Source organism: Amphiura filiformis, chromosome 16, assembly GCF_039555335.1.
Source record: "Amphiura filiformis chromosome 16, Afil_fr2py, whole genome shotgun sequence".
NCBI lineage: Eukaryota > Metazoa > Echinodermata > Ophiuroidea > Amphilepidida > Amphiuridae > Amphiura > Amphiura filiformis.
In genome coordinates this window covers 35,640,943-35,666,151 of record NC_092643.1, presented here as the reverse complement: position 1 = coordinate 35,666,151, position 25,209 = coordinate 35,640,943, and the positions used below count along the sequence as shown (strand labels likewise).

Here is a 25,209-nt window from a genome sequence, read left to right as displayed (position 1 = left end):
TACTTAAATGTCAAGTACTATAGACATGATATACATCATTTTAAAGCTAATTTCAAGCAGAATATTTTGGTTGAATATCTCAAAAATGATGATTGGCGACATCCGGGCTCAGTTGTGGCGAGGAGTCACATTTGGGCACAGATCCATGGCTGACAGGGACATGGGACACACAGGCAATTAAGTCATTTCCTCTGGAGTTACATCTTTCTCAAGGCGTTTAGAACTGGGTTTTGCTAACTGACATACAGAACTTAAATTTGAGCCCTGCTAATTAAGCCTCTTCAATTACCCAACCGTTCATGTATAAAAGCTGACAAATGTTCATAAATCATTGTCTCAAATGTTATATGAGCATCCACAATGATTTTTGTTGATTTCTTCCCTCATTATCCGATATAGCACTAGAACGCAACATATTTGCAAACGATACAGGACACGGTTGTATATAATACAAAATATTTAAATGAAATTAAAGACTCACCCCACTTATTAGCTCTCCATTACCATCCTCTTTCTTTCGCGCCATCTTCATTACCATGATTACCATCATCTTCACCACTGATATCGTCTTTCTCTTGGGCCTCAGATTCGTCATCACTGCTGTTTTCTTTGTCACTCCTCTCCTCATCTTCATGAGTCTCCATAACAGCCATCACTTCCCCGATTACTGAGATGAAAACAGCAGTAAATCAAGATTTAAAAACAGGTAGGCCTGCCAGGAAATGGTGCATTTATTGGTTCATTATGCCAAAATGTTGCATCCTAAACATCTAATACATTTGATTTTTGCTTCTTTGAAAATGTTCATGATTCTATAATTAAATGGTACCATGAATGCTTGTACTGTTGTACTCCTTTTGAGTCTTCCAATGAATGCCCATCTCCAAAACTAACAAGCAAACAAACTAATAAATAATTAATCCCCTAGCTACAAGGCACATGATTAATGATTTATATAGCACACACAGTTTTATAGAGAACAAAAGTGTGAGAGGCAAGCCTCTGGTTGCTGAGTAGATGGCAATGTCACATAACAAAACGTGTTCCTCTGGTAATGAGGGTTTTTTATTTACCAATTAAGAGCCAATCTCCCTTATTATGTACGGATTTGCGATACAAAAAAAAATAGAATTGTCTCTAAAAAATAATGTTGGTACATATTAGCACCAACAACTCACATGTAAAATATGAGCGTGCACAGCGCCCTCGTTCAGCTTAAAAAATTCTTGAAATTTCAGCCTCTCTGAGCCTTACTTGCAAATGGTAAACTTTGGAGGTGCATAACATTGTGCGCCATCATCATCCCAACCTGCATTTTGCATTTTTTAAAGTACCAAATGGTTACATTACAAAACCAAGAAAAAAATTGGGATCTTGATGGCGCACAAAATCAGCAAATCCAATGATTTGATGAAAAACGCCCTCGTGCAAACTTCAAAGCATCATAACGGGCTGCGCCATCAAGATCCCAAGTCCGAACAAGTTTGAAATTAAAGACCTCCATGGCAAGTTTCATTTGTCAGTAAAAAAAATTTGGGATTTCGTTGGCGCACAGAGTTAACAGAGGTCAAAGGTCAAAATTTCCTATTTTCGCACATTTTTGCACGCCTGTATTATTGCGCGCCAACATCACCTGACTCTCCGAATAGGATTTCATCAAAGAAGAGGTAATTCTCTGCAAGAACTGAAAAAATTAGCTTGGGATCTCTTGATCTTCATATTTTTCTGATTTTTTGAAAATGGACTTAGCCTCATCTTGGAGGTCAATTTGACCTCTTTTTCCCACTCGCTGCACAATGTGGGCTTTTTACTGCATCACAAAAAGATGCGCCAACAAGATCCCAATTTTATTTTTCACTGTCTAGCTTCTTTGGCGACCAGTAGACAAAAAACAAGCAACAGCTAATTGGGATCATGTGGGCGCACTAATATAAAAAGAGGTCAAAGGTCACGCATTGTGCCAAAGTGATGCATATTTGCCTATGTGCAGCACGCAAGTGGAACTTTGACCCTCAATAAAATTGCGCCAACAAGATCCCATCTTACCTTTTGGATGATTGGATAAAGGGGCTTATGTATAACTGATAACAATTTTTAAAAAAGTGGGATCATGTGGGCGCACTAATTCAATAGAGGTCAAAGTTCATACTTTGTGCCGAATTGGCATTACTTTGCCCATGTGCAGCACAAAAGTAGAACTTTGACCCGCAATAAAAATGTGCGCCAACAAGATCCCATCTTACTTTTTGGATGATTGGATAAAGGGGCTTATGTATAACTGATAACAAGTAAAAAAAAAAGTGGGATCATGTGGGCGCACTAATTCAATAGAGGTCAAAGTTCATACTTCATACAAAATTAACCGATTTTTAGCCTAAATTTGCCGAATTCAGCAACCTTTCACTCAAATTTTGCAAAATATGACTAAGTATTTTGACAAATTTTTTTTTACTCTCACCAACTACCATGATGGAATCAGCATCATCTGAAATGCACTCACACAAGTTTCTATGAGACATGTCTGGTGATCCCCATTGAAAAAAAAATTCGGCACAAAGTATGAACTTTGACCTCTGGTCATGTTTTTTATACTGGGACCCTAAAAAAGGTGGTGCTGTCACATTTTGCTAAATCATTTTGTCTACTTATTCCTATATTTTTGCTAAAATTCATCATGAACAAATGGTTTTGGTCTTATTTTGAAGATAAATTATTAATCTAATGAATTAATAACAAATACAATTAAACAAATGTATTAATTAATTACAACAGCTTAATTAAGTTAATTAGTCAGGGGTGGTGCCGGAAGTGGAGGAGCCGGAAGCGGAGGAGCTCTGTGTAATTCAATGGGAAGTTGATGATCATTAATAAAATGTATGCACTTTGTTGTCTAGGAGAAGTAAAAATGCATTTGCATAATGTTAATCTTATTTTTTAACTTTCTATAACTATAATTGCCTAGTTAATCTTAATAAACATAGGCCTAGTAATTAAGGATTTAACAAGCTTTTAATTAATGCAGTGGAATGGGTGTCATACAATACAATGGGCTTTAATTTTGCATGCATGCATATGAAATAAATTTCAATATTGTTTTATCTTTGAAATATAAAATAAATCTTCTCAAAGGAGATTATTACAGTCAAAGGATTTATTCTGATGACATATTGATCTTTGGTTATTGTTAAATAGTTTATTGATGTAGGCTAAGTGTGCATGTATACGCCTCATGTACATGTACCTTTGTTACTAATTATTCACTGTATATTGATTTTTGGAACACCCTATATAGGAATTGGATATTTGAATTTGATATTATAGCAATTCTGTAAACTATTTTGAATATATTTTCCAAATTTAATGACACTTTGGGAAATTTTACATAAATTAAAAATTTTAATTTACAACTTTTTTACACCCTGTATAACACAATGGGCTTACTAAATATAGTACAAACTATATATTTAATGAAAGGACTAACTGTGTACATTCCAAATATCAAGTTCATTTTTCAATTTAATATACTAGGGCCTATGTAGAAATATTGGAGTGGTAAAGGAATTTAATTTTTCAGTATTTTTCAATGGAATCACCCTGTATATTTTTTGGTACACCCTGTATATCCACTCAAACTTTACAGATTTGCAATCATGACAATATATGCTTTCTAAAATGTATACTTTTACTAGTTTGGGTGAAAACTTTTTGAAATATAATCAGAAATACAAAAAAGGAGTTGATTTTTGACCAATAGCAAGATGTGACACAATTGGGTCCCACCTCAAAAAACATGACCCTCTATTGAATTAGTGCGCCCACATGATCCCACTTTTTTTTTTACTTGTTATTAGTTATACATAAGCCCCTTTATCCAATCATCCAAAAAGTAAGATGGGATCTTGGTGGCGCTCATTTTTATTGCGGGTCAAAGTTCCACTTTTGTGCTGCACACGGGCAAAATAATGCCAATTCGGCACAAAGTATGAACTTTGACCTCTATTGAATTAGTGCGCCCACATGATCCACTTTTTTTTTACTTGTTATCAGTTATACATAAGCCCCTTTATCCAATCATCCAAAAAGTAAGATGGGATCTTGTTGGGCACATTTTTTATTATGGTCAAAGTTCCACTTTCGTGCTGCACATAGGCAAATATGCATCACTTTGGCACAAAGCTTGACCTTTGACCTCTTTTATATTAGTGCGCCCACACGATCCCAATTAGCTGTTGCTTGTGTTTTATCTACTGGTCGCCAAAGAAGCTAGACGATGACTAATAAAATTGGGATCTTGTTGGCACATTTTTTTGTGATGCAGTAAAAAGCCCACATTGTGCAGCGAGTGGGAAAAAGAGGTCAAATTGACCTCCAAAATGAGGCTAAGTCCATTTTCAAAAAATCAGAAAAATATGAAGATCAAGAGATCCCAAGCTAATTTTTTTCAGTTCTTGCAGAGTATTACCTCTTCTTTGATGAAATCCTATTCGGAGAGTCAGGTGATGTTGGCGCGCAATAATACAGGCGTGCAAAAATGTGCGAAAATAGGAAATTTTGACCTTTGACCTCTGTTAACTCTGTGCGCCAACGAAATCCCAAAAATTTTTGCTGAAAAATGAAACTTGCCATGGAGGTCTTTAATTTCAAACTTGTTCGGACTTGGGATCTTGATGGCGCAGCCCATTATGATGCTTTGAAGTTTGCATGAGGCGCTTTTCATCAAATCATTGGATTTGCTGATTTTGTGCGCCATCAAGATCCCAATTTTTTTCTTGGTTTTTGTAATGTAACCATTTGGTACTTTAAAAAAATGCAAAATGCAGGTTGGGATGATGATGGCGCACGATGTTATGCACCTCCAAAGTTTACCATTTGCAAGTAAGGCTCAGAGAGGCTGAAATTTCGAGAATTTTTTCAAGCTGAACGAGGGCGCTGTGCATGCTCATATTTTACATGTGAGTTGTTGGTGCTAATATGTACCAAAATTATTTTTTAGAGACAATTCTATTTTTTTTTGTATCACAACCCCCCTTATTCATGTACATAATAAGGGAGACTGGCTCTTAACCAATATCAAACTCCTAAATCGGCTATCTCCAACAGACTTTTTATACCTTGGTGCTAACTTTGGGATAAAATGTGTTATTTTGATGATTTTATTCAACTAGCGGTCAGCTCATCACTCATCTTTTTGCAGTTTGTACATGAATGCAATTTGCAAAAATGCATCACCACCCTCCAAGTTTTTATTACGAATAATTTTACCAATTCCCAAATTTATTCATTTAAATCATTTGAATCAACTGAAAAATGGCAGAACTTTTTATTGCTATGGAAACTAACCCACCTGTGACTTTTGTTAAACTATCCTTAAATTGTACACTGCAATATCAATAACATCATTGGTAATAAAAATACTTAAAAAACAATGAAACAATAAACAAAATGATAAAAATACCCATTTTTAGACCAAAATGTGCAGAAATACGACATTTGATTTGATTTTTAAGATCATAATTGAACTTGAAAATCTGTTGGTTTCAGAAATTCGGTGACAAACAATTATATTAAAATGTTCTCAAACAAATCCAAATAAAGGTGATGTTATTTACCTCAATGACGTTTCGTGCTGTAACACAGCACTTTCTCAAATTGAATGACCAGCTTTATATTTGCAGCTTTTGCTGATAAAAGTGGCAAAAACCAAAAAGACACTTTTTTTCGTCTCAAAATAAATGATAAAATTATCAAATAACAAATTCAACTGGCCAGCAAACATACAGGTTTTTGCCTTGAAACATTTCCAGAAATGTACTACATGTAATGAGCCATCAATTCAAAAATTTCCACTTTAAGTAAATAGATGCATTTGTAGGATTGTAGATAAAAAATTCTCAAACAAATCCAAATAAAGGTGATGTTATTTACCTCAATGACGTTTCGTGCTGTAACACAGCACTTTCTCAAATTGAATGACCAGCTTTATATTTGCAGCTTTTGCTGATAAAAGTGGCAAAAACCAAAAAGACACTTTTTTTTGTTTCAAAATAAATGATAAAATTATCAAATAACAAATTCAACTGGCCAGCAAACATACAGGTTTTTGCCTTGAAACATTTCCAGAAATGTACTACATGTAATGAGCCATCAATTCAAAAATTTCCACTTTAAGTAAATAGATGCATTTGTAGGATTGTAGATAAAAAATTCAAATTTTTTAGTTTGACAAATCCATTAAATGAGTACTCACAACTTTAGCTTTTGCCATCAGGGAAAAGCAGATGGCAAAAGCTAAAGCTGTGAGTACTCATTTAATGGATTTCTCAAGCTAAAAAATTTGAATTTTCCATTTTAAGGTCTTGATGAGACAAAAAGAAAACATGTTGAATGATAGTTGATACATTACAAGTTGTATCTTACATTTAAATGAGTGTTCCGTCTTTTTTCTTAATGTTGGAGCACAAATTATACTCTTTTATTTTTTTGTCCAGTTTTGCTGGTTTAAACATGTTTATGCCAGGTTTGAAAAGTGATTTTGCTTGATTTGTCTACACATCTTGCAAAAGGTGGATCAGAAATAGATGTGGGTGAGGGCAGAAGGTGAGACTGTGAGGGAGAGACATATAGAGAGGGGGTAATAATGTAGAATGTATGATGCAGAATGCTACAACAAACATTTTGTAATACTCTATTGACATTTTTTTTTTTTATTTGCTATATGCCTCACCTTCAAAAGAAATTTCCTTCCTGGCCGCCCAAAGTTGATTTAGTGTAGCGACGCCCATGCTAGATGGCTGTTTGAAAGCAATGTTGCTTGGCCATCCATGATGGATCACATTAACTGTTTTGTTTAGAATTGCTTTATATTCGACAGCTGACTTGCCGGTGACCTTGTCTGTGAAGAGGAAGAAACAACATTATCAGTTTGTTATTATGGTAAAATCAAACTTTCGCACCAAAGTTACATTATAATTTCTGACAGCAAACTGCTATATGATAGCAGCCGGTAGCATAGATTTCTTTTTTTCTTTTTGCCATTTTGAAGCTAAACTGATGAAATGTACTGTTGGGCTAAAATTGCCAAATATAGGGTTAATTTGGTCAGAAACCCACAACATTGTGGGGGGGGGGGGCACAGTGTCGACACACTGTATGATAAATATAAACTTAATACTCCGTTGGTGAGCGACGGGCGAGTGGTAAAAGGAATTCTATTTGATTGGCTAGCAATCGATTGCTCAGTGGTGAACTACAAACTCAAAATGGAGCGATGTATTCAATTCGATTGAAATCAATATTCTAAAAAGTGAGCATTGACATCTTTTTTTAAACTTGTATTTCAGTGAAACGGATTTAATTCATTTTAACCTTTCGGCTCATAACTCAAGAACGGTACCGTATGACACATGTCAAACTATACTTTTTTTGAATTGTTATGACCAGAGGAATGAATCCATTGGCATGGTTTTTGACAAAATCTGAGCAATTTTGAAATTTCAACGTCTTTGTATGAAAATGTAACCACTGTTGACCCATAGAGACACTAGTGCCTATACTGCTTTATAATAAAATAGGAATTGAGTCAATGAAGCAATAATTGCATATATTTTCAAAGGTCTTGCAGCTGTTCTTGAGTTTTTCTGTTAGCCAATAGATTATTAAATAATGCCACTGCAAATAACATTTACTATAATGATCATCTGTATCCATTTTCATAAAAGAGGCATGTCCATTATCTCTCAGAATAATGTGCGGCTCATCCATCTCCTACCGAATACATACAAGCAAACATGTAAAAAATTATTAATTGTTTTATCAGTTTTTGCTTACGGTTCATTAAAAAAGTTAAGGTACTTACAGTATTTGCGGTTTAGCATGTCCCTCACACGCTTTCTAATTTGATCTGCAGAGGTGGTCTGTGTCTGACATGCTGTGTCATTTCCAGGAGCTGTCAAAGATGAAGAAATATTACTTAAGTTATTTTTACTCAAACAAAACGTATACATGTACTCTGATGGTGGGACTCGTAATATCGTGGATTGATATAGCATGGCGTACACACAGCCAGTGTTGGAATTAAGAATTTTTTTATGTGTAATAATATTTATTTGAATTACTTGCAATACAAAAGTAACAAAATAACAGTACATTTGACTTTCATTTCTTAAACATGACAAAAGCAAGTAATTCAGGATGAGTGAATGGGCTAAAAGTCCAAACACATAAGTGCCCACTCATCATGCACATGAATAAATAGTTAAACCTCAAAAGTACATAAAATAGGAAAAATACATTTCTCAAAATAAAACCATTATGAAATCTTGAAACAAATATAGGCCTATACATAAAATACAGGTATTTAAAAGTATATAAGCCAAAGCATGTAATACCACAAGATCATTTAAGCATAGTCAAGTAAAAAGATTTACTTTCAGACTTAAATACAACAAGATTATTAACATGATGCAATTCAGAGGGAATTCCATTCCAAAGACGTGGGAGGGAAACAAACATAAAATTAAAGAAAGATGAAGATTTGGGAGTTTGGTGCAACAGCCTAGAATTATCCAAAATACTTCTTTGAACCAGAGAACTAAAAGAAGCAGGCCCAATCTCATTGATTATTTAAATCCTAAGACTAATCTTTGACACTTGTAAACATCCTCAAGCTTAATCAATTTAAGATCTACAAGCCTCTCAGAATATGAAGGACGATCATCAAAATTAACTTCGTGAAAATCTTTTGTTCTATGATTTCTTTGAAATGGAGACCAGACACAAACACAATAAACAATATGAGGCAAAATGAGAGATTTGTAAAGATTAAGTAAAGCATCAGAAGTCATATTTCTAGTACATCTAACTATGAAACCAGAGAGCTTAGAAATTTTATTAGCAACATTACCAATATGAGAGTCAAAAGAAAGGTCCTTACTGAAAGTAACTCCAAGCAGTGTAGCAAAATTTGCTTTCATTACTCTTCTTTTGGTACATTCACATACTTCAGTGTGTAAGTCTATGGCATAAAAATGCTACTCGACTCCAAAATTTTGTAGCAAATTGTTTAAATTGTGTAGCATTTTGCTATGCGATACCAGCTATTTTCAACACTGCACACAGCTGGGTGCAGTTACTGTCTATGCAGAAAGGGAAGGAGAAATGTACGGTAATATGATATTTGTACTTTCATTAGATTTGAGACAGATCTTGTCATTCCCTTATTGTTTTTGAGAGTGTGGTTATACATACAGACGGTACTCATTGTTCCACCTCAAACTACTTGTTCGACACAAAAAACAAATAAAAAATATATAAAGACTCAGCATTTTACCTATTTCCTCAGAGCCACCAGCCGCAAAGTGGTAATCCACACAAACTTTGCGGTGATTTAAATCTTGAAGGTCAGCCCTACATTATCCCCTGTTAATTCTTGGCCAAGATATGGGTGTGATGACAACACAAGGGTATGGTACCCAAACTGTTCTAACTCTAGACACTGTGAAATAGAACATTTGAAAATATATTAAGGATTAAAGGAACCAAAATCAAACTTCTTGTTGGAAAATGTACATGATGAAACTGGCACATTTAAGTATTTGATTACTCAAATAAACTTCATACTGCAATTTTTTATTCAATCATCTTTAAAATCAAAAGAAGAAAAACATACAACCCCAAGATCAAGGGGACCCAGGCAAGGGAAACACAATAATACAAACATAGCCTGCATATATACAAAAAACAATTGAGGAAATTGAGGCGGGAAAAACAGTTAAATGCTTTGTTGTATATATTTTGGCTCAAATCTGGTATTAATAGGTACATGTGACATGAGAATAATACACTTGGGTATATCTTTGAAATTCCTTTCACTTTTTGGTATGTTTAGTTGTTTTGACAAACAGGGATCGGCTTATCTTTTTTGCGGGTATCGATCAAACTTCCAGAGCCGTCTTTGATGGCAATTAACTTAACGGTGGCTCAGTGGTTACAGCCTTGGACTCATAATCTGAGAGCTTGCTTGACGTGCGTGGGTTCGATTCCCCGTCCCACCACTGTGTTGCGCCCTTGGGCAAGGCGCTTTGCCTCGCTTGCCTCACCCCACCCAGGTGCAATGGGAAACTGTTAGGGGTAGTCACAGTCGTTGTACTGATAGACCCTGCGCCGCTTGTAGACTGCAAACGTGGTTCTGACATATTCTAATGACGGCAGAATAAATGTAAAGTGCTTTGAAGCTGTTTACGGCATAAAGCGCTATATAAATATCTACATTTTTTTAAATAACGAGCAGTCATACACGGCATCGGACGGGTATGAAAGACACAACGATAGAGTAATCACCATAAACATAGCAACAATACCCTACCATACATGATATACAATGTGCATGTACAAAACATCTATTGTAACTACAGGTTGCAAAGGTTGTTTTCGTGGGAAACAAAATGAATGGCGCCAACGAGGGGCCATTTTGAATTGCTCGTGTGTCCCGTATGCAAATGGAGGCACAATATGTAGCTAAGTTTTGGATTGTTTTTGTCACTTTTTCGCCAGAAAATGTCGCAAAAAACTATCCTCAGCTGAACAATACCGGTTTGGTTTTACCTAAGGTGTGAAACTACAACCGTCTATCTCCCCTTGGTCGAAAAAATGATGCTCAGTGCTATGAACAATCGTTAGGCACGTCTGTGTCAGTCGGAGACCAAGTTGGATAAAAGATGATGATCTGGTGTGACGTCACCAAATTGGGTGAGTCCACCTGGGGATCGGGTTTTTGTTTGTTATTTATTCATTTATGTGGGACAAAATGACTATTGGTTTTTTCCGCATCTTGGGATCGATGCAAGAAGTATCTTAATCAACATCAGAAACGGTAAGATCGTCCGGTGTATGGAGTCTAACAAAATCCTAACAAACTTACATATTTTTCAATTTCCTCCTCATAATGTGGCTCTGCGGTGCCTCTCTTCTGTTTGTCCGTCAAGGTTTCTATTGGTTGGTCGAGAAAACCAGGACCAGATTCCTGCATTTCGTCCTTCAACTGCTGCCATTTTTTTTGGCTCTTCTTCACCCTTTTCCAGTCTTTGTTGACTTTCTTCATTAAATTCCCTTGCTCTCCTGACGTATGGTGGCCTGTTTTAGTTTAAATAGAACATATCATATATCATTTTATTTGCCAGTTAAAAACATACATATAAAATATGGCACAATATCAAAATTACACACTTATAAATTACCCATGCAAAAAATATAAAATGTAAACCATGGAAGGTGATACATAGCAAGACATTGAGTCGACCCATGTTGGAGAATCTAGAGAGATGGCATGCCTTAACCGGGAACAAAAACAAAGGGCAAGAGAACCCCTGTCAGGGATAGCCAGATAGTGACAAAGTCACTTTCAAAGTACCTAAACCTAAATGGTTCCCACAGGAACAGAGACAAGCAACACATGGGAACGGGGCAAAGGATGCAATCTGCCTATATTCTCCAACATAAGAAGAGGCTTGATAATAAGCCCAACTAAAAAACTATTTTGAATTCCAACTAATTGTTCTGAAATGTTTTTTTGAGATTGTCCAGAAAATTAGAGATACTAAACAAGAATTGGTCTTTGAGAGATGAAGGAAGTTTATCAAAATAAACTGGAAAACGATTAAAGACAGTGTATTTAAAACTATCGGTTCTAGCATAAGAATGGGAGAACTTAAGAGAGTTACTATGACAAATATGATGGAAATATACTCCAAAGGATTAATATCATGCTTGCAGTCAAAACACTTTAAAGGAAATAGCAAAATAATTGTATCTATTGCACACAGACATCAGACCAAGTTTTTCCAGGCGTACACCATACTCTAGCTCTCCCCTGGGTGCTGGAATACATTTGTACACATGTGGCATGAAGTTAAACAGAATATCAAGCAAAATATGCCAATGAACTCCTCAATTTTCATAATGCAAATGACACGATACAAAACTGCACATGCACAACATATTTATGTCATCATAATTCTACCAAATTAGAAGTTCAGTGGTAAAAGGAGCATTTAAAAATTAATTTAAATCTATATAAATATAATGAATAAATGAATCTTTTATTTCCATAAAAAAAAAATACATAGAAATTCAACATCGAAAAAATAAAACAAGACAATTATGGAGGAGGTGATCGAAATCAGCATTCACCATCCCCTTAGCAGAACTAAATACAACAAAAACAAAACAAAACCAGGATATCACCCGTAAGTGCAAATTAATTTTACAACTCACTCTTCCCTGTCATTTCTCTTTTCCTATAGAATCTATAGAGTGTTTGTGTTTCCGTCTCCTGCTTCTTATTGAGATTGAGGCGTGGCTGCTTGCTTCTCACACTAGTGCCCTCATTCTGGCGCTTTTTCCTCCCCTCCTTGTATATCCAGTTCTGAATATGAAACAGAAAGGATTTAGACAACACATTATTAATTATATTATGGCATCTAAATCGCATTGAATTGCACAGATCACTGGGTTTGCAATATGATCAGCACAACAATTGTGTTTGCATACACAAGACTATTTTAAGAATTACTTTAATTTTCATGACAAATTGTTTGTAAAATCACACCATCAAATTTCACAAACTTGCAAAGATCACCAGCTCAAAATATACTAGCTACAAAGTAAGTGATGTGGGAAAACCAAGTCCATTTGGTAGACGACTATATACGTGTATCTGGTATATTCCATTTTTGAGGGATCCAAAAGTGAGTAAGTGACATGCATTTCATCAGAGATTGGGCACTCCATCCTACTTTCAGGCTAGGAACAGCTGGTATGAGTGGTGTAAACCAGCGGGCTAAGTCAATGCCCCTATATTACCCAGCAGACCCTTGAGCTAGAGTCAGCTGAGCAGAGCTTGCACTGCTGGAACTGGGATGTGCAATGTCATTACGGACAATGACTGGTCACAGGAACTAGGAAGATGACAAAATTGGATAAATCACCTTGTTGCAGTCTAACTAACAAATGAACAAAATTAATGACTTTTTCTTGGCCTCAAACTCAAAATGTTCACATGAAAATATATTTGAGTCAGATTATACTTTTCATCAACTCACTTTCACCTGGTCTTCTGTCAGTTGTGTTTGATTGGCAGCATCTGAAATCTTGTCTTTCATCTCAGGTGTGCTGGCCGAGTTCATTCCTTCTTCCCAAAACTGTTGCAGAACTTCTACCTGACTCCTTCCAATGCGAAACTCATTTCTGGATCAATTTTTAAAACAAATGAAAAAGTACATTAGATCGCATGTCATGAATTGGTCATCTTTTGTGTAACATGTTTTATGATAAAAATATGACCAATTTTGATTCACTTCAACACAACTTTTAATGAATACATTTTAGACCATTAAAAGTATACATTTCTGGAAAGCTTGTATTACAAGGATGCCAAATCAACCAAGTATAATATCATAATACAGGGTCAGAGAAGAAATATACAGGGTGGAACATCAACAAAATTAGCATCTTTCGTGTCATGGTAAACCCCATTATTTTCTTTTTCTGAAAGCTATGTAGCTCAAAATAAATATGGATTCAGAAAGACATTGCATGGGCCCTTCCAACAAATTAGGAAGAAAGAGTTTGGTATATACCTTGCGTTAAACATACAGGGTGGTTAAAAATTGTAAAATAATTTTACAATTTGTATGACATTATCAATCAAAACTTTTTTTCCTCCATGTCTGGCACTAAAACTAATTAGAGATAGGCCATTGACAAGAAATGTCGAAGCATTACGTGCACACTTTGTACAGTAACATATGGGGAAAACTGTCTTAATTAGCATTTAATTAGGCAATTAATTAGTTACATCTTTTGAACACAGTTGATCTACTATGAGGTAGATCTACAATCCAGGATGATATATGTGCAATTTGAGGTCCATGCTAGTTGTACTTTTTAAGATACAAAGGTTTGAAGTTTGCCATATTTTCACAATTTTGTGTACAACCCTATGGGGGCTCACCCGCCCCGGCTCACCCGCCCCTGCTCCTCCATTGACACATCTTACATATTGAAGTATAAATCTCAAAGTACATGTCCAATTGACTTGGGGTTTTTTGCATTTGACAAAGAACATAATTATCTACAAAATGACACCAAACTTTCTAAAATAGGTATCATACTTTTAGAATAAACTAAACTTGAAGTGGGAAGAAAGCATTTTCATGTTACGACTCCTCCATTTTGGGGTGACCTATTTGTGACATGCGACCATTACATGAAATGAAAGTTAGTGCATTTCTGGATCAATTTCACAAAGGAAAAACATTAGAAGGGTACAGAATCAAACTTTGTATAGGCCTACTCTAGCAGCAATTTGTAATAAAATGGATAAATATCATCAAATTTACTTGTACTGTGTGGCAATTTTAGGGAGCTGAATTCAAAAAGGTTTATCCTGTGCAATTATTGGCACTTTCAACCTAACAAATGAAATTCAACATTGCCGTTCTATGTTTTTTTTTACAATGTTAAACAATTTTTCACAGCGTCAGTACTGTATTTTAATTGTAAGCCCATCCATTTTTTTTATCTCAAGATTCTATTTTCGAGATAAAAAAGTGGACACTGGACAGGCTTACAAATACTGACGCCACGAAAATTGAACATTACATTATCCAGGTTAACCTTGCTTTAGAGAAGCCCAGTTATTGAAAAATCATTGATTTCTGCATTTATATTGTGAATGGGCCTAATGTCACCTCCGAAACACTCAATTTACTTGTATGAAAGCATTGTAATCATTTTGTAAATAATTGTATAACTGAAAAATAATTTATACATAAATAAAAATTCCTTTAAAAGGAATAGGGCGGGCAAATGAAAAATTGTCAAGAAAAATGAAAGAATGAGTAAGTCAAGTTCACAATTAAAAACAGGAAAATATGACACAATCACACAACATCGATTTCCAATGGGGAATAACACAAAACGTAAAAAAAAAATTAAAAGAGTTTTTAACTTTATACGCTTGTTATGCCCCCATTGGAGGTTGTGTCATATTTTCCTTGATTTTAATCTTATTGCTTATCCTTTGTTCTCTGCTGGTCAGTTGGAACAGATTTTCCCTGTTTTTATATTAACCCTTCACATCATAACAGAAGACGTTTTATGTTAACATTTTATATAAAACATTGTTATAAAACTTTTGTAGATAATAGTTATTTAAAACATTTTCGTAATCATACCTAGAGGTTTTTTTTATCATCAGATAGAAAGACTTCTGCTCATCTTCTCTGGTGGGACAACAGGGCTGGGGTATCTTTCCATATCAAAGTTTAAAAATCTGTCATATCAATTTCCTCAATATATGTTGTTTTGATACAACTTATGAGGGGAAAAGTTTGATTTTACAATATTTCGATATTATTTTTTAACTTTGTAACTTTATTATGATTAAAACATAACTGTATTTCAAAGCGTCAAACTATATCATTATTTTGTCCCAACAAAAATAATCCAGGGAATAAACTATTCATTCATATGTTTATTTATTTTATTCAACCTGGGCCATTTTTACTGGTGCACATGCATTCTAATAATTTGTCTATAATACCTTATACAAGCACCAGCAAGCACTATTTGTCACAAGATTTGAAAAGTAAATAGCCTATGTACACACTGAACACAATGCACATACAAGCTGTACTTAAAGGCCCTTTCAGTGATTTCACAGGAATATTAAAAAAATGGAAATTTGTCAGAGTTGCTTAGAAATAAAGAATAAGTCTACAGAATTTCATTAAACCACTTTTCCCCTGAATACATCGACAAATTAGTCAAAAAACAGAAGTTTTAGAAAGGTTTTCTACTTCAACTCAGATCGACTCGAGAAAATTGAGATTTTCGTACAGTGCGCCACTAATCGACTGGAAAAACTTCCTAGTCCAGTGTTTCTAACACGGGGAAGTAGAGTCTAAATTGATTTAAAACAGAGTAACAGACGCTTAATTTTTGTAGAAGAAAACAAAATAAGCAATTAAACGTCACCGAGGCAAACTAACGGTCAATTCAAATATGAAAAACAGTTAAAATTGTGTATTTTGTTTAAAATAGTAGCTACTGATGTAATAAGTAGTAGAAACAATACATAACGCGTGTTGGTATGGTGGAGAGTGAGCTTCTTTTCGATCTCGAGTCGGACTTTTTGTACTGTCAGTATCAAAAGTCCAGATTCATGTAAATGCTTTATTTTGTTTAAAATACACGGCTTTCGACCGAACCACTAGCAGGCTATGTTAGCACATCTATGCCAATTACAAAGGTACCAAAATCTGAATTTTGATGATTTTTACGATCGTCCGGATGAGCAAATCACTGAATGGGCCTTTAAGTACATGCCCAAGCTATCAGTATAAAATGATATATATGACCTTCACGATGCTATTAATTTAGCCCAAAGATTAGGAAAACTAGCAAAACTGGTGAACTGGTACTGTTCAAATAAAAATATCTGCAAATCTTGCTGCAATTTCCAAATAGTATTTCTATTACTTATAAATAATTATTTTTGTTATTTCTTTTAATACAAACACATTACTGCCTATGACGACTTTTATCGTATTACATTTACATATTAAAATCAAGTAATAATTACAAAACTCGCCGTAAACTATCACCTCTGTGGGTGTTTGGGATATAACCGGCACGAATATTTTCTCAACACTGCGGCATGTGAGAAAGTAGGTCAATAGTCAGAGAATACAGGGCGGGTGCCGCACCCGCCCAAAAATATCATTGTTTTTCTAAATTTGGATTTCTTGACAAAATTAATGTTTTTTAACACAATTATGGAATATCTCACGAGTTTGCGAAAATTTAACTCATTTATTTTAATCCAAAGATTAAGCTCTGAATTATGTTTAAATTAAATTATTAAAATTTAGCCATATTTCTACAGGTAATAAGTAAAAATATTGCAAAAAATAGTAGACCATGGGACAAGGCTTGCTAAGTGCTTCAGAAAGTAGTTTTCGTTCTCCCTTTCTGGGTAGAGGATGGTTTATACATGAAAATATAGCTATTATATCACTGATCAATAATATAACATTTCCCACTTACAAAAGTTGCACGTTACTGTGTAATTTAGGAGTTATTTGGGGTTAAAAATGTGTTTTTTCGTGATTTTTTTCCATAAATAAAAAAAAATGTCAAATATTAAAATAGCTGTAACTTTCAAAATAAATTGAGTAGAAATTTCATTTCTATTGTAGATGTTACATATTACATGGATGTCTAACACTGGTGAATAAAAATGTCACAGCACAACTCTAAAATATTAAAAAATGGCAAAAACCATATTTTTGTGCTATTTGCCATTTTGAGCTAAAATGTAATTTTGCATGGGAAAAAAATAAATATAAATTTTATTGATTTAAAAAATATGTCATTATGTCAACCTAGTTATTCTGAACAAAAAAGTTAATGATGGTGAATGTCTGTGACCTATAGTTTTTGATCTATGGCCCTTTCAAATTCATATATGGACTAAAATAGCATGTTTTTGTTCAATATTTCCAATATTACGCCATAAAAATGGTCCTTTATGGCCATTTTAACCAACTTGTTAGTTTTTGGAAAGTGGGAACTTCACTTAATAATATGAACATGTAATTGTACTTTAATGTTAAGCTATTTCAAGATCCACTAGTATGCCCACTACCGGGTAGCAGCAATTTTATCTACTTTCAATGCAGTAAAATGATGACTAAAATGATTTTGCTGCATTGAAATTAGTAAAATTGACCGATATAATTGCTGCTGCCATGGAAACCGAGCTACCATTGGATCTACAACTAGCTTAAAATGAAAGTACTATAATATATCCATAATATATGTGAAGTTCCCACTTTCCAAACACTGACAATTTTGTTAAAATTACAAAAAAGGACCATTTTCAGCCTAATATTGGAAAAATTGACAAAAACATGCTATTTTAGTCCATGAATTTGAAAGGGCCATAGATCAAAAACTATAGGTCACAGACATTCACCATCATTAACTTTTTTGTTCAGAATAACTAGGTTGATATAATGACATATTTTTTAAATCAAGAAAATATATATTTATTTTTTTACCCATGCAAAAATTACATTTTTAGGTCAAAAATGGCCAAAATAGCACAAAAATATGTTTTTTGCCATTTTTTCATATTTTAGAGTTGTGCTGTGACATTTTTATTCACCAGTGTTGGAAATCCATGTGACATGTAACATCTACAATAGAAATGAAATTTCTACGCAATTTATTTTGAAAGTTACAGCTATTTTAATATTTGACATTTTGGGCAAAATGGAAAAAATCATTTAAAAACACATTTTAACCCCAAATAACTCCTAAATGAGTAAAGTAAAACGTGGGAACTTTTGGATATTAATTCAGACATATATTTACTCTTGATTTGTTATGTTTTCATGTTCTGCCCAAGAGTGGACTACGGAAGTGAAAGATAAATGCCTATGTCCCATAGTCTATAGGTTTTAAATTTTGACCCTCAGTTACCATACATGTAAACTCAACCAATAAAGTACGGTATCGAAACGATTATAGATGGTCAGATATATCGGAAAATGAAATATAGCAAAAACTTATTTAATGTAAATAAAGCGCAGCTTTCTCCTGCACATTTTGATACCTCTTTTGTTGCTCTATGATATCATTTGGTCGAGTTATGGGCGCTTGAGTGGCTTCAAGTCGGATTTTGAAAGTTGCACTTAGCTCCTATTCAAGCCAAATGCGTTCGTCGTGTACTGGTGTACACACACACACAATCAAGACAAAGATGTGCTCTGTTCGAACTTTACTTTATTTTACTCCTTCGACTTCCAACTTCAATACTTGCTACACTTTACTTATCTCTGACTTATCTCATGAACTCTTTCTGCTGACATCTCAATACTTGGTGTGCCCACCATCACACACACTCATTTGAATTTGGCGGACAAAAGCATGGTCATTTATTGGTTACAGTACAACGCATTTGGCTTGAATAGGACCTAAGTGCAACTTTTAAAATCTGACTTGAAGCCACTCAGGCGCCCATAACTCGACTAAATGATATCGTAGAGCAACAAAAGAGGTATCAAAATGCGCAGGAGAAAGTTGCGCTTTATATACATTAAATAAGTTTTTGCTATCAGTTACCGATATATCTGACCATCTATAATCGTTTCGATACTTTATTGGTTGAGTTTATTTCTACCACTGATTTGGAACAGAGCCATATGTTATTATGTTTACATTGTAAAATATTGCTATACAAGCTGATATTTGTGTACCAGGTGATATTTGTGTAGCAGGTTGTCCAAAATGGGGAGCATTGCTCCACGACACAAGTTAAATCAAACCCTGTTACTACTACGTGACTACTACTAGTACTACTATAGAAAAATTATCAAATTCGTGGACATCGTGGAACATTCAACTTTGTTACTCGCGACTAATCATGCTAACTTACACGCTGCGTACAACGCTACTCTCACGCGTCCATATTAGCGAGGCTATCTGCACAACTGCTTACTACGCACAGCCACGCAAAGAGTATGTTCCACGATGTCCACGAATTTGATAATTTTTCTATAGTACTAGTAAAATGCTAGTACCGGTCATCATATCAACATATTTTGTGGTGAAAGGTGATTACAAAACATGAAAATGTGTGATTTTTCAATCATCTGTAGTCTAGTCTAGAGTAGTACATGAGAGGCTGATCCCGGGGGCTGATCGGTTTAATCACGGACCGACATTTTCAAAATTGATAGAAAAACAGCCTGGTAAAAACAACTGCTGACATTTAGGCCTACTTCATTGTTTTATGTTTTTATGATGAAGCGTATCATTATTTAGCCCTATTGAAAATAAAAAGAATTTGGCAGGAATGATTTGTTACTAAAAATAGAACGAAAGAAATGTTTGCGTCACGGACGGACGGGATAGAAAATAGAAATAGGTTCCACCACTTTTCAGTACTCTTTTGTCATTTCTATCTTAGAAACTAAGGCCAATTACAATTGATCCTTAGTTTCCTGTTTCCCTCGCGCGTCCAAAATCAAGAATGGAAAAATATTTAATTATTTTATTTTTGTTTAGGTAATATTTTCAACTTTTAATTGACTTTTTAATTACTTTTAATTTGCTAATATCTGTTTTTGATTATCTCAACTTTGATTATGAATACAAAACAAGAACATTGTAGGGTCCCCTACTAATATTAAAGGAGGATTTCGTGATCCTAGCATCCTCTTTTTATGACATTTTCAGTACATATCCACGAAAAAAGCCTATTCCCAAAATTTCAGTTGATTCGATTTTATGCTTTGAGAGTTATGCATGATTATGTGTATTACACTGCTTCATATTCATAGACAATGCGTTGTAATTTCGTTCTGGTGCACCAGAACGAAATTCAAATTTCATGATATCTTTGCAAAACGAATTAATCTGCAAGAAATATTTTGTACATGTATATAAACATTATGTAGCCAGAGGTATCCAGTGATATATATAAAAATCTCAACTTTTTTGAGAAAAGTGGGGGATGAGGCTGTGGATCACGAAATGCCCCTTTAATGTAAAAAATCAATTATAAAGGTAAAATAATTAAATCCGTAGTCTTAGTCAAAATGACCAAATGGACTGTTGATAATAGTCACGAACACATTTTCAAAATAAAGAAAGTAATAGATAATTTAAAATAATTAATAGATAATTAATAATTAAAGGAGTGTTTCGTGATCCTAGCATCCTCTTTTTATGACATTTTTCAGTACATATCCACGAAAAAAGCCTATTCCCAAAATTTCAGTTGATTCCGATTTTGCGTTTGCGAATTATGCATGATTATGTGTATTAGACTGCTCCATAGACAATGCGTTGTAATTTCGTTCTGGTGCACCAGAACGAAATTCAATTTTCACGATATCTTTGCAAAACGAATTAATCTGCAAGAAATATTTTGTACATAAACATTATGTACACTGCAAAATTCCTGGCGACAGCGTGACTACATCGCACTGGAACTCTGAAGTCACTATCGCCGTCACTCCAGAATAACCTACCCTATGGTGGCCGACAGAGTCACTACAGGAGAGTGACAACATCGGAAACAAGGCAGTAGGCTACTATGCAGCAGTGTCATCACACAGTGACTACAACTGCTAGCCTCCGATGTGTTATCTGCTCGATGCCGCATCGGCGACTCATGATGTACACCACTGACTAGATTCCGACAGTGGTCCACATCTTGTAGTCACATCAAAGTGACTTCCGTAAGCGTGTCCCCATGGCGCGTCGCCTGCTCGGTGCCCAGTCGGCGAACTGCAAGGCGACTACACTGCCAAAAGGTCGTTGACCGAACCCTGTTATGAGTTCGAACACTCTGGGGGCGCTGGCGTATATCTACCAAATCTGCGCTGATGATGACAAATCTGGCGTATCATGCTTGTTTACTGCTTGTATACGCTCATGAATGGAATGAGTTGGTTTTATAATTAATTGATTGATGCATGCTGTACAGCGGGTCTGCTTCTGTAGGCCTACTGCCGTCTTTGTTTTTTATCGTGCTTTTGCATTCTTTGTCATTTATATTTCTACTGTGAGACTTCCGATTCATTTTGTTTCTTTTATTTGTTGTTCTCTTTTATATATTTTAATTGTTTTTGTGCTGCCTGTACTTTAATAATCTCATCAACTGTGTGTGTTTTACTTTTACAGTTCTTGTTCTTGGTTTATTTGTTTGTTTCATTTCAAACGTTTTTATTTAGTTTATTTGTTTGCTTGTTTTCCCACAAAACTTATATCATTCATTGCTTTGTTTACTTCAGTGGTTAGATGACATGTTTTGCTATCAAATTATGCCTATTTTTCATATTTTGCATGATAACGTTATATAGGCCTATTGAAACTTTTTTATTTAAAACGAATTGTGTTTTAAAAGAGATATTAATTTTTAGCGAAGTTCGCAAAGTATGCCTATTACAGGCCTAGCATTTTCAATTTATACATTTTGATTTGCCAAAACTTTACTTATTTTGAAGCAAGAATTTTTCTGTTATATTTAAAATTGATTTATAGGCCTAGCATGCATTTTGTTTTACTTCTTGTCACTTTCCTGAAAGGCCTACTACAAATGTATACTTTTACTGCCGTAAGTTTATGCAAAACTTTGGCTTGTGTTATTTTCTTTTCTCGTTTTTCAAAATGGTGTTTTCATAGGCCTATTAGTTTAATTCGTTTTTCATGTTGATTTTTTACGTTATCAAATTATGCCTATAAATCGGTGTCACATCAATATAGGCCTATTGCAGTGTTTGTTTGAAATTGTGTCCTATTTTTTATCACATAAATATTAATGCTTGTTATGAATTATTATTGTTATAATTATTTATTTATTTTACACATTTAATATTTTTAATTCATCAATAGGCCTACATGCTTCTTATAATATTCCTACTTTTTAACTTCTTTATTTGCAATTTTTCTCAAGTTGTTTTACTGATCATGTTTATTTCTTTTACTAACAAATCATTTTATTCATCAAATATTTCCCTTATTTTTAAAGTCCAGTTTGCAATTTCCCCTCCCTAATCCCCTAAAAAGCAAGAAATAAAGAATATTATTTGAATAAATCAAGAGAATATAAAAAATATGGCAATAAAAGCAAAACCGGCAACCCAAAACGCCGTACTGAGCACCCAGGCCTAGTCGGCGTAGTCACACCAGTGTGACTCTCCTGCGAGAAGTCACCGGCGCCTGAAGTCACTCTGTAGAAACCTAGGAGGCTGGCTACCCGGCTATTTCGGACCGGCGATATGGAAAACCGAGGTGTAGTTTCCGATGGAGTGACATTCTGGTGACATCGGCGTCACACAGATGAGAATCTTGCAGTGTAGCCAGAGGTTTCCAGTGATATAAAAATCTCAACTTTTTTTGAGAAAAGTGGGGGGATGAGGCTGTGGATCACGAAATGCCCCTTTAATAATTAAAAGTCACCTCGTCCATTATTTTCAAACTTGAAACAGGAGATATTGACCGAAACTGTGAGGTATGTTTCATTGAATATCAATATTATAAATTATAATAAAAATTTAAAGGGGCATTTCGTGATCCACAGCCTCATCCCCCCACTTTTCTCAAAAAAAGTTGAGATTTTTATATCACTGGAATGGAAACCTCTGGCTACATTGTTTATGTACAAAATATTTCTTGCAGATTACTTCGTTTAGCAAAGATATCGTGAAATTTTAATTTCGTTCTGGTGCACCAGAACGAAATTACAACGCATTGTCTATGTGTAATACACATAATCATGTATAACTCGCGAATGCAAAATCGGAATCAACTGAAATTTTGGGAATAGGTTTTTTTCGTGGATATCTAATGAAAAATGACATAAATAGAGGATGCTAGGATCACGAAATACTCCTTTAATTTTTCAGACCAACGCTAACTCGAAACCGATCAGCCTCATGACTGCCATGTCCATGAGCCATCTTCGGGAATCTATTCATGATTCAATTGCAGTGCCTACGACACAGATTCTCAACACATGCTTTTTATGATACCTGGGCTCTTGTTGACTAATATTATAATAAATATCAAACATTTTTTATGCATCATTGCATGTGAAACAGCTTGAAACGCTCACCTTTGTCTCTGTTGATCCGCTGGTGGTGCATTTGAGGTTGAGGCCATTATGAAAGTTACTGCAAAATTATGTACCGATGATGACGAATAAGTATGTACTCTTCTCGCCTAGTGGATAGTAATACCGCGTGTCGTTTTCTGCCAGGCCACGGCCGCCGGTTGATGTCTGTTTACCAGCTCGTGAGCTTGATCCCTACTACATCACCAAAAGGTTTTAAATGTATATATGCACGATTTCGGATTTCAAATGTGAGTAACGCCTAGTATTATCAAATTAAAGTGTTATAAAAAAGCGGAGAGCGGTTGTATCATCGGTGAACAGTACAGTTGGTGTAAACTAAAGAGGCCTCATAGTAGTACTTGTTTGGTTTGATGCGCCACGGCATGCAGTCGAGCCTGCTGCCTGCCCGCCGGCCCCGGAAGTCGATTGACCATAATTATAGTGACCATCATGACGTTACAACAGTGTACATGTACTTCCGGTGGCATCTTGATCTCTTGAATGTAAAATGCCGATTCAGCTCCTAATGGAACAAAGTTAGATCTATAAAGTCATTGTAAATTCCCGGGTGTAAATTAAACTGATTTTGCCACATACAAAATATGGTGCACGAAAAAAAATCACGTGCGGCCCGTCCGGAAAAAGAAGAAATTGTTATGAATATTCATAACAAAGTTTATGCGTGACGTCAGTATTCATATTGGCGATCAAACCCAGGCGCAGGCGGCGAATGGCACGATAGAGCCGGCAACTTGTGAAACCGCCCGGCCGCGATTTATTTTTTTCGTACATCATTTTTGTAACGCATTATACGTGTAAAATCAATTGATTTTTCAGAAAATGTTATTTTTTCAGTTAGTTTTGCTCTATTCCGTGTTTGATTAAAAAAAAAAAAAAAAACAATCGCCGCCCGGCCGTATGGCATTTTCCTGAGACGAAAATACCTATTTTCGTCTCTCAGCCTCAGGCATTTTCAATACCCGGTATATAGGCCTACTCCGGGGTAGGCCCTATAGGCCTACTCGGTTAGTTTGGGGTTCATTATCGAACCCCAACGGTTTTAGCTTGTGTTTATATTATTTATTAAACATAGGCCTATTTGTTTGTGATATTTTCAAGCGTTTTTAAAAATTTCAAAATAATTTACTGAATTTATAGAATGCAGTGCGACCACGTGCACCACGTGATCAAATCAATCAGAACGGTAAACTGCATATCCGCTTTTCAACAAAGCCGCGAATTTGGTAACGCACGACTTGGTAGCCCAATTGGGCGACCTTTGAAGATTTGCATGTGACTTGGACAATAATTTAATTTTTTTCCCTTTTCCCACAGTTCGTCCATGCCTTTTCCTTTTCCACATTGGCTTCAACGAATTCCGGTACTTTTCTCGTCTCGTCTATGGTTCACCAATGGTTATTTGGTTAGGAAAAATTGGGCGGCTTTTTAATTCACGATCCCGGCTGAAAATTGGTGGCAAGTTGGCAACTGGAGTAACTGGTAACAGGTATAAACAGGGA

The 25,209-nt window shown here is 35.1% G+C and overlaps 2 protein-coding genes across 2 annotated transcripts; both read right to left on the bottom strand.

The window, feature by feature from the left end:
* Nucleotides 1–500: 500 nt before the first annotated feature.
* LOC140172606 (uncharacterized) lies at nucleotides 501–9,380 on the bottom strand. Its single transcript, XM_072195743.1, has 4 exons — nucleotides 9,329–9,380; nucleotides 7,856–7,945; nucleotides 6,725–6,892; nucleotides 501–667 (listed from the first exon to the last, which is right to left on the bottom strand). Exons 2-4 carry the CDS (start codon nucleotides 7,872–7,874, stop codon nucleotides 501–503), a joined length of 354 nt encoding a protein of 117 aa, XP_072051844.1. The 5' UTR covers nucleotides 7,875–7,945; nucleotides 9,329–9,380.
* A 5-nt stretch (nucleotides 9,381–9,385) lies between these two features.
* On the bottom strand, nucleotides 9,386–23,889 carry LOC140172604 (uncharacterized). The gene is made up of 5 exons (XM_072195742.1): nucleotides 23,690–23,889; nucleotides 13,098–13,242; nucleotides 12,271–12,421; nucleotides 10,919–11,130; nucleotides 9,386–9,493 (listed from the first exon to the last, which is right to left on the bottom strand). The coding sequence occupies exons 1-5, from the start codon at nucleotides 23,734–23,736 to the stop codon at nucleotides 9,386–9,388; spliced, it is 663 nt and encodes a 220-aa protein (XP_072051843.1). The 5' UTR covers nucleotides 23,737–23,889.
* Between the last annotated feature and the right edge of the window lie 1,320 nt (nucleotides 23,890–25,209).

Bases quoted from the DNA above. Each gene is read 5' to 3' on its own strand.
- LOC140172604 (XM_072195742.1), bottom strand. From the start codon at position 23,736: ATGGCCTCAACCTCAAATGCACCACCAGCGGATCAACAGAGACAAAG. The intron at 13,243-23,689 runs GTGAGCGTTTCA...AAATTGATCCAG, and splicing joins GCGGATCAACAGAGACAAAG to AAATGAGTTTCGCATTGGAA. The intron at 12,422-13,097 runs GTGAGTTGATGA...TTTCATATTCAG, and splicing joins TGACAGAAGACCAGGTGAAA to AACTGGATATACAAGGAGGG.
- LOC140172606 (XM_072195743.1), bottom strand. The intron at 668-6,724 runs GTGAGGCATATA...TTTTCATCTCAG, and splicing joins GAAGGAAATTTCTTTTGAAG to TAATCGGGGAAGTGATGGCT.